The 13,027-nt window shown below is 38.5% G+C and overlaps 1 protein-coding gene across 1 annotated transcript in view; it reads left to right on the top strand.

Annotated features, from left to right (window-relative positions):
- The window catches only part of LOC139946188 (HEAT repeat-containing protein 1-like), a 37,961-nt gene extending 27,368 nt beyond the window's left edge, over window positions 1-10,593 (top strand). Inside the window, exons 34-44 of the mRNA XM_071943812.1 lie at window positions 799-1,017; window positions 1,222-1,349; window positions 1,955-2,054; window positions 2,859-3,011; window positions 3,569-3,703; window positions 5,067-5,171; window positions 5,681-5,849; window positions 7,022-7,179; window positions 7,494-7,652; window positions 7,971-8,079; window positions 9,506-10,593. Coding sequence (XP_071799913.1) covers window positions 799-1,017; window positions 1,222-1,349; window positions 1,955-2,054; window positions 2,859-3,011; window positions 3,569-3,703; window positions 5,067-5,171; window positions 5,681-5,849; window positions 7,022-7,179; window positions 7,494-7,652; window positions 7,971-8,079; window positions 9,506-9,594 — 1,524 coding nt within the window. The 3' untranslated portion in view covers window positions 9,595-10,593. The remainder of the gene's footprint in view (window positions 1-798; window positions 1,018-1,221; window positions 1,350-1,954; window positions 2,055-2,858; window positions 3,012-3,568; window positions 3,704-5,066; window positions 5,172-5,680; window positions 5,850-7,021; window positions 7,180-7,493; window positions 7,653-7,970; window positions 8,080-9,505) is intronic.
- The last annotated feature ends 2,434 nt before the right edge of the window (window positions 10,594-13,027 follow it).

Here is a 13,027-nt window from a genome sequence, read left to right as displayed (position 1 = left end):
ATCGAAGTTACAAGAAAAAAACACCCTTGTTGCCCAAATTTGTGTGCTTTCAGTAGCAGAAAAAGGTTTCAGGCGTAACTCGAATGAGAAATTACCTCTTTTTCCAAATCTTTGTACTTCAGAGGGAGCCATTTCTCACATTGTTTTATACTATCAACAGCTCGCCATTGCTCGTTACCAATTAATATTAATAGTGTCCAGTGCCTTTAATGTCTGATAATTCTCTACAATAGACTGTGAAAGTCTTGCTCATATTCAACCAATTTTGGGACCACTTTTGGGACCACTTTATTGGGTGACGGAAACAAACTCTCCTGATTTAACGGGTCTCATTGTTGAGATACGTGAGATACTTACACAGTCTAAAGAACTTGGGCCTAGTGTCGTAGTACTGCTAAGCAAAACCATGCAGGAAACCAGTGATTTCTGCCGGTAACCTTATTCCTGTAGTTTTTTTCAAGGGACAAGTCTGCAACAACCTTATTCCTGTAGTTTTTTTCAAGGGACAAGTCTGCAACAACCTTATTCCTGTAGTTTTTTTCAAGGGACAAGTCTGCAACAACCTTATTCCTGTAGTTGTTTTCAAGGGACAAGTCTGCAACAACCTTATTCCTGTAGTTTTTTTCAAGGGACAAGTCTGCAACGGCCTCATAGCCAAAATACTTGGGGTGCCTAATTCCATGCTTAGATCATCAAAGGCGCAATCCAATCACATACATGCTCGACTAATTAATAAAAGTCAAAGCTTAAATTTTGTATTTTGTATTTTGTATTTTTTTTTTTCCGCTTTGCAATCAGAACGATGGACTACTGGGACTCATCAGTGGGCTGTTGACTATCGCCACGGCAACCAAAGAGCAACCCACAGATGCCGACGAGGTGGACGCGAATCGACACACCGCCCTCTACAGTCTGAAACTTCTATGCGCGCTTCTCGGAGACGGACGCCCAGTGGAGTTTGGGCCGGTGCTGGAAGCATCGGTCACGATATGCCACGAGGAACGGGTGAATGCGCAGGTGGGATTATTTGTTTTTGTTTTTATTTAGATATCATTTTCTTGTTTTCTCAACAAGTAGACACTGTATACAGCTGAAATTTTCACATGTTTATTTTATGATATTTTTCTTGATTTTTTTGTCTATAATTTATGCTTTTACGCTGACAAAAAACAATCTATGACCCAACCTTTTAAGTTCAAAACTTGTGTTTTTTTTTTGTAGGTGCAGGGAAGTGCTATGCTCTGTCTAGCGGAATGTGTCCGTAACTTGAGGGCGCACTCCATACAGTGTCTCCCGCGATTTATGCCCCGCCTTTTGGACGTGCTGGCAAGCAAGGAAAATATAGTCAGGTGAGAATTCATATACACGTTTTTTCATAAATAGCACAGTCAGCACTTATTAATGCCATTGGACCCTTTCGGTACAGAAAAAACAAAAAAAGTTCACAGATTTACAAATAATTTACAGGGTTTACAGAAGGTAATGGTGAAAGACTTCTCTTGAAATATTAGTCCATGAAATGCTTTACTTTTTGAGAAAACGGTAAAACAATATAAATTCTCGTTAGCGAGAATTACAAATTTATTTTAAACACATGTCATGACACAGCGAAACGCGCGGAAACAAGAGTGGGTTTTCCCGTTTTTTTCTCCCGACTCCGATAACCGATTGAGCCTAAATTTTCACAGGTTTGCTGTTTTATATATAAGTTGTGATACACAAAGTGTGGGACTTGGACAATATTGTTTACCGAAAGTGTATAATGGCTTTAAGGCCCGGTCACACTGCAGTGATAATGATAACGATAACAACTCTCGCGAATGTTCGCAGCGAAAACAGATTTGTGATGCCAAGTTCATGTTAAATTTGCATCGCATTCACAGGAAGTATGAACCCTGCCTTACTTGTTTTACCCTCCATCAAGCTTACTTGTCATGTTTGTTTTCTTACCTAGCTCTGACCTGCACCTCATGAGTGCAGTGACTGCAGTACAGAAGGTCATTGAGACCCTTCCACACTTCCAGAGCCCCTACCTTGTGGATCTTCTCTTACAGGTAAATACTAGGCGTGATATTCATACCACTTTAAGTCTGTTTTCCGTTTTTTTTTGGCCCTTGGAAAAATCACAAACTGTGGTATTAATCCCCTGGAAGGTCTATTACATACGCCATGTGTACTTAAGTTCAGCCCTTTTGCTCAATACTAATTTCCAAAGACCAAATATCAGGCCTGCAATACACAACTCGGGATAAGAAATTTCAGACTTTTTCCAGGGCTCAAATTTGGGGTAAATATTCACAAGACAGCAGGGCTTGTAGCTCAAAATGTTTAACGGACCTGACTTGATTTTACAAGACATGGGGTTGATTTTACAAAGAGTTCCTATTTTAGGACTAGTCCTAGGACTCTTTAGGAGTTAATAACAATTGAAGACTGCTCCTAAGTTCAAGTTAGTACGAGTAACTCATCCTAACTTGAGATACGACTCTTTATGAAATCCACCCCAGAAAGTTCATGAGATAGAGCTTTCTACACAGTTTAAAACTTGTAAGTTGTTTTTTTATTTGAACAAGTCACTAGGAGTAGATGTGGCTCATTTGTCTTATGAGTTGGATTTGTATATTGACCAGACTCAAAGTCAACGTTTGAACCCCTTTTGTTTCTGTTCAAGTTTTTACAAATTAAGTTTTTAAATTATTCAATTAAAAAACACAAGACCGCCGGGCTTGTCAGGTCATTTACTAGTCTCAGGCTAAATGAGGATAGTAAAAAAATACCACTCCTTACTGATCAATGGTCAACTCACAGGCCTGTGTTAAGACCTGGTAAAAAAACATGTCTTTGTTTTGGGGTCGTAGATCTGCCGATTGTCGAGTAACACTGAAGAGGAGAAGTCCCAACTGAACCTTAGACTGAAGGCACTGAGCCACAACCTCTCCAGCACTGTGTCCGTCAGGGTGCTCCTACCAACGTTCAGCTTGGCATATGAGAGAATGGTGGATACTAACCCAGTAAGTAATATAAAGACCTCATCACAACAAACTCGCTCTCACTACGTACAAAAAATGTAGCCGAGCAGGCTAAACTGTGTGTAAGCGGATTGGACTCAGTGGCAACTGTTTACAGTCTGTTTACTAACTTCATGGACGGGTCTGACCGGAAAGGGTGCTCCAGAACTTTGAGCCTGCTCAAAAACTTTGGGCAACCATCCCAATTATGCAATTAGGTGTAGTTGAGTCTGTCTGTGAACAAGATGAACGTACTTCAATGAGTACGTTCATCTTGTTCGCAGACAGACTCAACTCATTACCACAACTTAACTGACTAGGGTCACATTATTTACGTTTGCCGGCAAAAGCTATACATTCATGAAAGTTCTTCTCATGACATTGTTTTACCCATTTCTCAAAAACTCCAGCACCTCAGCAAGTAATATTTTCAGGGAAGCTTTCCACTATCATTATCTTCAAACTGTGTCAGATTAATGTAATCTGTGCACATTATGTTTTCTGTACTACTTAAAGTATGTATATCCTTAAACTTTTTTTGTCACCTTGATTTTTTCTAGGCAAGCATTGGTCCCCTGATGGAGTTTCTGTCGGACCACCTGGGAGCATTGGATAAGACTGACATGACAGCTTACCAGCAGCAAGCCATCACCTTCTTCCTTGCTGCGCTAGACTACAGAACAAAGCACGCTGATGTAAGTTGGTTTGCTAGTAATTTAGCTTTAATATCTGGGCCCAATTTCTTTTGGCTGCTTAGCAGACGATTTGGGGCTTACTGCGCGATATCCATTTCATATTGTAAGCACACAAAAAGGCATGCCAACCTTCTGGTGCTTACTACTCGAAAAGTTTATGACGTAACAATACAAATCCATGGTGTACATGTAGGTGTAAGATGGCCCCCTAATTTTCTTGCTAACCTGTGAAGTACGTGTACACCTTAGCAAGTTTATCTGCAACAGTAAGCACGGAAATTTGCTAACCGTTAAGCAGCTTTATGAAACTGGGGCCTGGCACCCTCCAAAGTCCATTTAGGCCCGAACATGTTTTAGATCCACTTAATCCCTTTTTACGTGATGCTATTCCCCAGGGGCTACCCCGGGAATAACGGCCGACTCTTTCACACCTTGGACCACTTTACCCCTGATCTACCCCGTTGAATGGCAAACTCGTGGAAAAGCCACCCCTGTGCGATTACGCTGTATGGAGTTATTGATAAGAAACGAGCCCAGGGGTGGATTTCACAAAGGTAGTCCTAAGTTAGGACTTGTCCTAGGCAATGCTTAGAGATAGGACCAGTCCTAAGTTGAGATGAGTTACTGGTCCTAACTTAGGACTAGTCCTATCTCTTAGCATTGCCTAGGACTAGTCCTAAGTTAGGACTACCTTTGTGAAATCCACCCCAGAAAGTGGAGGCGAGAAAGATAGTTCAGGTGACAGAGGGGTCATTTCAGCATCAGTCCTAAGCTAACTGGTTCATACCATGAACTTGATGGTGTATATCTGATGCTAGATCAAAGTGTCCGTGCGCATGCCGACTGTGTTATATCACAGTTGTGACGTAAACGTGGACTTACATTGTGTATTCAGAGAAAAAGTTTCAGATATGAAGTTTTTTTTTATTCATTATTTTATTATTCATTATTATTTATTATTATTAACATAAACCTTACTTGGTAATGAGTAATGGAAGAGCTGTTGATAGTACAAAGCATTGTGAGAAGTGGCTCCCTCTGAAATGACGTAGTTTTGGGGAAAGAAGTAATTTTCCATGAATTTGATTTCAAGACCTCAGATTTAGATTTGGAGGTCTTGAAATCAAGCATCTGAAAGCACAAAACTTTGTGTGACAAGGGTATTTTTTCTTTCATTTTTATCTTGCAACTTCGACAACCAATTGAGCTCAAATTTTCACAGGTTTGTTACTTTATGCATTTGTTGAGATACACCAAGTGAGAAGACTGGTCTTTGACAATTACCAATAGTGTCCACTGTCTTTAAAGACAGGTTGTTCTTTGCCCCATCCATTGATTCCACATGGTTTTTGTTTATCAACAGCTAAGTTTGCCGGAGGTCGACGCAGTTGAAGGTCATGTGATACGTGCTGTGTTGACCTTAGTCATGAAGCTATCGGAAGCGAGCTTCAGGCCCATGTTATTGAAGGTAGGTCAGAGGTCGAAGGTCAATTGAGACTGAGGCACTGGATTGGATAGTCTTTAAAGGTGTACCATTTCAATTATAAAAAGTAGATTGCTTTTGAAACTGATGGTAATTACTCAGAATTTTTGTTATCATAAAAACTAACTTGGTAACAAGCAATGGAGAGCTGTTGATAGTATACAACATTGCGAGAAACAGCTCCCTCTGAAGTAACGTAGTTTTTGAGAAATAGGTAATTTTCCACAAATTTGATTTTGAGACCTCGGAGTTAGATTTTGAGGTCTCAAAATCAAGCATCTGAAATCACACAACTTTGTGTGACAACAGTGTTTTTTTCTTCCCATTATTCTCTCATAACTTCGACGACCAATTGCGTTCAAATTTTTATAGGTTTGTTATTTTGTGCATATGTTGGGATACACCAAGTGAGAAGACTGGTATTACCAAAGGTGCTTTCAAAGCTATCCACAAATTGTGCTAAGCGCTTAAGACTCATGTTTTTTTTCACCAAGGTGGTTGATTGGGCTACTCGCAGTACATCTCCCAAAGACCGTCTCCTGACACTTTACCGTCTCTCCGATGCCATTGCGGACAAACTCAAGAGTCTCTTCACTTTGTTTGCTGGTCACCTAGTTGCCAAGGCAGCCGATCTCCTCGATTCAAACAACACTCACAAAACAGGTAGCTTTACATTCTAACACTCTAAAGGCACTGGACAATATTGGTAATTTACTCAAAAGAATCATTAGCCTAAACACTTACTTGGTAATGAGCAATGGAGAGCTGTTGATAGTATAAAACATTGTGGGAAACGGCTCCCTCTGAAGTTTTAAAGGCAGTGGACACTATTGGTAATTACTCAAAATAATTATCATCATAAAACCTCACTTGGTAATGAGTAAAGGAGAGAGGTTGATAGTATAAAACAATGTGACAAACGGCTCCCTCTGAAGTGACGTAGTTTTCGAGAAAGAAGTAATTTTCCATGAATTTGATTTCGAAACATCAAGTTTAGAATTTGAGGTCTCGAAATCAAGCATCAGAAAGCACACAACTTTGTATGACAAGGTTTTTTTTTTTCTTTCATTAATATCTTGCAACTTTGACGACCGATTGAGCTTAAATTTTCACAGGTTTGTTATTTTATGCATATGTTGAGATACACCAACTGTGAGGACTTGACTTTGACATTTACCAATAGTGTCCACTGGCTTTAAGAAACATGCCACTTCAAAGTGATGTGAACAGATATCAGTTGTTACGCCCCAAATTTGAATCTGAGACTCGGATTGTGTATTCCTACTGTGGATTGTTCTTCCTGCATGGACATAATTACTCAAGATTTTGAAAAAAACTCCACCACCTTTTGAAATGAAATTTCGCAAATGATTTGACAATAGCTGTTCTTTGTCTGAGTATGTTTCAAAAACCCAAAGTATATTTTTCCTTTGAAGCCATTGGACTTTTTTGGTAAACAGTATTGTCCAAAGGCCCACCCTTTGTGTATCACAACTTATATATAAAATAACAAACCTGTGAAAATTTAGGCTCAATCAGTCATCAGAGTTGGGAAAAAATAACGGGTAAACCCACCCTTGTTTCCGCACGTTTGGCTGTGTCATGACATGTGTTGGAAATAAATCCTAATATTTGTTTTAATGCATTCTCAAAAAGTAAAGCATTTCATGGAAAAATATTTCAAGAGAAGTTTTTCACCATTACCTTATGTAAATTCTGTGGGTTATTTGTAAATCTGTGTCCAATGGCTTTAACATGGCCTTTAGGGAGAACCAAATGTTAACCGGAAACATTTTTTTAAGATCTTGTAACCTTTGCGTTTCTTGCGTTTCCAGACAAGCCCTTCTTTGAGGAATCTACCGACAGTGACGAGAAGTCGTCTCTCCTCTTAGTCCGCATCTTAGATTGTCTCCATAAATGCTTCATGTACGACAAGGGAACGTTCGTCTCAAAGGAGAGATTCCAGCGTCTTATGCAGCCTCTAGTGGATCAGGTGAGAATCACTGTTTCTTGGACTGTCAATGTTTTTCTTGTTTGTTTTTTTCTTCGTTTTTGGATGTGGCTAAGAGCATCGAATTCAAGTTCAAGTCATCGGAGTGTGGTTTTGAATCTCGGTCATGTTTCTCGTGTCCTCCATTAACACCACGCATAAGCTTGTGGGCCACGCCTATGTTTAAACACTTCTCACCGTGTTTATATCACATGTTTGTTCTCCGCCAAATGATGCCCTCTTGACCAATCAGAATTGATAATCTGTCCTGAGTATATTATTTATAAATTGATAATATTATTTCACATCTACTCCAGATTGAGAACATGCAGGGAACTGACGACGCATACCGGGAGCGCGTTTCACAGCATTTGACGCCATGCATAGCTCAGCTCCTTGTTTCGTCTCGAGACTCATCAACTTGGCAACCCCTCAACTACCAGGTCCTTCTCAAGACTAGACACAGCTCACCGAAGGTAAGCTAAAAAAACAATGAGCAGGGCCCAATTTCATAGGGCTGCTTTTCAGAACCACCCCAACTCATTTAGAGATAGTCATTACATGGTGTTACCGCAAACTTTCCTTATCATATTTCCACCATGCAAAGTTTCTCATTTCTCAAAAACTACAGAACCTCAGTTAGTAATAGTGGAAGGTTTCCACTATCATTATCTTCAAGTCCTGTAAGTTTAATGTAAATCTGTGGACATTTTGAAAAAGTACCCAAATCCTGTAATGCCGAATATAAATAATAAAAACAATAATATTGTGTGTTTTTGTTCATCCCATCTCAGGTTCGGTTTGCAGCCTTGACTGTACTTCAAGAGCTCCATAAGAAACTAGCGGAAGACTATCTATCCCTGCTACCTGAGACCATCCCCTTCCTTGCGGAACTCATGGAAGGTATGTATGTTACATGTATTGTGTGGATAGATCTTCACAAATATCCCTTTCCGCTGCCTGACCTTGTGCTACATATGGGTGGTTTAAAGCCGTTGGACACTTTCGGTAAACAGTATTGTCCAAGGCCCACACTTCGTGTATCACAACTTATATATAAAATAACAAACCTGTGAAAATTTAGGCTCAATCGGTCATCGGAGTCGGGAGAAAAAAAACGGGAAAACCCACCCTTGTTTCCGCATGTTTCGCCGTGTCATGACATGTGTTTAAAATAAAATCCGTAATTCTCAATATCGAGAATTGATAATTGTTTTAATGTTGTCTCAAAAAGTAAAGCATCTCATGGAATAATATTTCAAGAGAAGTCTTTCACCAATACCTTCTGTAAACCCTGTAAGTTATTTGTAAATCTGTGAACTTTTAATTTTTGTTCTGTTCCGAAAGTGTCCAATGGCTTTAAAGGTACATGTACAGTACTAAATCCTTCAAAATACACCACTCTATGGTAACTAAAAGGCACTGGACACTATTGGTTATTACTGTTATCCTAAAAACTTACTTGTTAACAATCAAAGCTGTTGATAGTATAAAACATTGAGCTGTTGATAGTATAAAACATTGTGAGAAACAGCTCCCTCTGAAGTAACGTAGTTTTCAAGAAAGAAGTAATTTTCTACTTAAATATTTGAATTTGATTGAGAGACCTCAGAATTTGATTTTGAGGTCTTGATTTTAAATCATGGATCTGAAAGCACACAACTTCGTGTGACAAGAGTGTTTTTTTTCCCATTATTATCTCGCAACTTCGACGACCAATTGAGTTCAAATATTCACAGGTTTTTTATTTTGTGCATATGTTGAGATACACCAAGTGAGAAGACAGGTCTTTGGCAATTACAAAAGGTGGCAAGTGTCTTTAAAGGGCATGCACTGTCGTCGTGATTACAGCGAGTCTGTGGACAGACATTAAGTTCTGAACTCTCACCCTGTTTCTGCACTCACACACATACAATAATGATGGCTCCCTTTAAAGTTTGTTTGTATGATGTGAATTAATGCATTCACATGTGTAGGAACTGGGTGAGAGTTCATGTTTTCATGTCCAGCCGAAGCAGACTATGATCGCGAAATGAGTGCCCCTTGAATGTTAATGCTATTTTAGGAGAAAATTGAATTAGCTATTGGAAACCATAAGAACCTATGGTATAAATGAAAACAAAAACAAGTTAGTGGCCTAATGTTTCGTCCCTAACAGAGTCTTTCTCAAAGGCCAAATGATTTAAGCCTTCGTGAAGCCTAAATTGTTCAGCCTTCGAGAAATACTATTCCAGGGTTGAAGCATCAGGCCACTAACTACTTTTTTACTGCTATTTTAAGAGAAGGATTTTCACAACGATTTTCTGTTTTTCTTTTTACCCTTTTGCAGACGAGTCCGAGGAAGTGGAGCAGCACTGTCAGTTGGTCGTCAATGACTTAGAGAAGACCCTCGGAGAGCCCTTACAGAAATACTTCTAAATCTGAAGGAAATACAGAGGTCGGCATTTAACGAAACATGTTAATATTTCCATTGTCTTAACCATGTCGTAAACACAGTCAGCTCACATTGCATTGATATCCTAAGCTGGACTATTCCACACGCCCTAGAGGGGTGTCAATCAACAGGGCAGTGATTTGGTCAAGAGGGGCAGGAATTTTGTGGACAGTTGTCCACAGTAGATGTCTCCATGGTTATTACACAGTGGTGTCCATTGAAACAACGATTCTTATCTTTTGATAAGCGTGGAAGCCTATACTACATTACGTGAATGCGACATTAAAAAACTCTGAGTTTGGCAACAAAAACGTGTAAAGTATAAATCCTTTTCAATAGGCCACTGTGTTTACATTGAATTACTTGGGCCATTAAACTTAATGGATGAGCAGTTAATCTGTGCCATGGGTAGTCAGTAGTCCCACTGGTTTATGCATAATCTAATTAAGTTTGGAAAAGGAATCACATGGAGATAACAGATGTGAGTTGCCGGAGGAAAAGGATGTGTTATTCTGACCTCTTTATCTAATGAAGCTTTCCCGTAGAGTAGGACAAAGTAGGTGCCTCATTTAAAGGACTTGTTGTTATTATTGAGGTCTTACATATCTGCTTAAGTTTACCAGCCAAAACACTGCTTAGTGTATATAAGTTGTGGCCGGTTCCCTATCATCAGAATAACCAAATAATTTATATGCTGAGAACGTCAGAAAGTGCATGCTTCGTATGATAGCAAAAGATTGAACTTTGAGGTTTGTTTAAAATTTAAAAAATCACCAGGGGTAATGAAAGCAAGTCAAGCATTTCTGTCAAATTTTGGTAAAAACTGTGAGATATTATGGTTTCAAATGACGCAGTATGGTCTACTCATGCCATTTTATTGTTTTGGTCAATAAGCTATAGTTATTGAAAATACTGATCATTTTTATCACATAAATTTGTAGAAATTTGTGAATACTGAAAAATGGAACAATAAAATAGCAAATCTCAAATAAGGTCCAGCTTTTTGTTACATTTTTGTAAACAGTTTAAGAAAAAACCTGCAAGAAGTATTATTAGTCCAGCAGTTTTGTATCAAATTGAGAACGAAAAATGGAAACAAATCACAAGGGTCCAGCAGTTTAATCAGATTTGGGACGAAAAAGGAAAAAAGTCGCAAGGGGCAAGTCCAGCAGTATTATCAATTAAAGACCCAAAATCACAAGGGGTAAGTCCAGCAGTTTTATCAAATTTAGGCCGAAAAATGAAAAAATCACAAGGGGTAAGTCCAGCAATTATATCAAATTTAGGCCGAAGAACGAAAAAATCACAAGGGGTAAGTCCAGCAGTTTTATCAAATATAGGCCACAAAATGAAAAAATCACAAGGGGTAAGTCCAGCAGTTTTATCAAATTTAGGCAGAAATATAAAGAATAATCACAAGGGGTAAGTCCAGCAGTTTTATCAAATATAGGCCAAAAAATGAAAAAATCACAAGGGGTAGGCCCTAAGTCCAGCAGTTTTATCAAATTTAGGCCGAAAAATGAAAAAATCACAAGGGGTAAGTCCAGCAGTTTTATCAAATTTAGGCCAAAAAATGAAAAAAATCACAAGGGGTAAGTCCAGCAGTTTAATCAAATTTAGGCCGAAAAACGAAAAAATCACAAGGGGTAAGTCCAGCAGTTTTATCAAATATAGGTCAAAAAATGAAAAAATCACAAGGGGTAAGTCCAGCAGTTATATCAAATTTAGGCCGAAAAATGAAAAAACCACAAGGGGTAAGTCCAGCAGTTTTATCAAATTTAGGCCGAAAAATGAAAAAACCACAAGGGGTAAGTCCAGCAGTTTTATCAAATATAGGCCGAAAAATGAAAAAACCACAAGGGGTAAGTCCAGCAGTTTTATCAAATTTAGGCCGAAAAATGAAAAAACCACAAGGGGTAAGTCCAGCAGTTTTATCAAATTTAGGCCGAAAAATGAAAAAATCACAAGGGGTAAGTCCAGCAGCTTTATCAAATGAAGGCCGAAAAATTAAACAATCACAAGGGGTAAGTCCAGCAGTTTTATCAAATATAGGCCGAAAAACGAAAAAACCACAAGGGGTAAGCCCAGCAGTTTTATCAAATATAGGCAAAAAAATGAAAAAATCACAAGGGGTAAGTCCAGCAGCTTTATCAAATATAGGCCGAAAAACGAAAAAATCACAAGGGGTAAGTCCAGCAGTTTTATCAAATATAGGCCAAAAAATGAAAAAATCACAAGGGGTAAGTCCAGCAGTTTTATCAAATTTAGGCCGAAAAAGGAAAAAATCACAAGGGGTAAGTCCAGCAGTTTTATCAAATATAGGCAAAAAAATGAAAAAATCACAAGGGGTAAGTCCAGTAGTTTTATCAAATATAGGCCAAAAAATGAAAAAATCACAAGGGGTAAGTCCAGCAGTTATATCAAATATAGGTCAAAAAATGAAAAAATCACAAGGGGTAAGTCCAGCAGTTATATCAAATTTAGGCCGAAAAATGAAAAAACCACAAGGGGTAAGTCCAGCAGTTTTATCAAATTTAGGCCGAAAAATGAAAAAACCACAAGGGGTAAGTCCAGCAGTTTTATCAAATATAGGCCAAAAAATGAAAAAATCACAAGGGGTAGGCCCTAAGTCCAGCAGTTTTATCAAATTTAGGCCGAAAAATGAAAAAATCACAAGGGGTAAGTCCAGCAGTTTTATCAAATTTAGGCCAAAAAATGAAAAAAATCACAAGGGGTAAGTCCAGCAGTTTAATCAAATTTAGGCCGAAAAACGAAAAAATCACAAGGGGTAAGTCCAGCAGTTTTATCAAATATAGGCCAAAAAATGAAAAAATCACAAGGGGTAGGCCCTAAGTCCAGCAGTTTTATCAAATTTAGGCCGAAAAATGAAAAAATCACAAGGGGTAAGTCCAGCAGTTTTATCAAATTTAGGCCAAAAAATGAAAAAAATCACAAGGGGTAAGTCCAGCAGTTTAATCAAATTTAGGCCGAAAAACGAAAAAATCACAAGGGGTAAGTCCAGCAGTTTTATCAAATATAGGTCAAAAAATGAAAAAATCACAAGGGGTAAGTCCAGCAGTTATATCAAATTTAGGCCGAAAAATGAAAAAACCACAAGGGGTAAGTCCAGCAGTTTTATCAAATTTAGGCCGAAAAATGAAAAAACCACAAGGGGTAAGTCCAGCAGTTTTATCAAATATAGGCCGAAAAATGAAAAAACCACAAGGGGTAAGTCCAGCAGTTTTATCAAATTTAGGCCGAAAAATGAAAAAACCACAAGGGGTAAGTCCAGCAGTTTTATCAAATTTAGGCCGAAAAATGAAAAAATCACAAGGGGTAAGTCCAGCAGCTTTATCAAATGAAGGCCGAAAAATTAAACAATCACAAGGGGTAAGTCCAGCAGTTTTATCAAATATA

This window comes from Asterias amurensis, chromosome 13 (genome assembly GCF_032118995.1).
Source record: "Asterias amurensis chromosome 13, ASM3211899v1".
NCBI lineage: Eukaryota > Metazoa > Echinodermata > Asteroidea > Forcipulatida > Asteriidae > Asterias > Asterias amurensis.
Note: the sequence above shows the minus strand (reverse complement) of the source record. Positions and strands in the feature narration are given on the sequence as shown.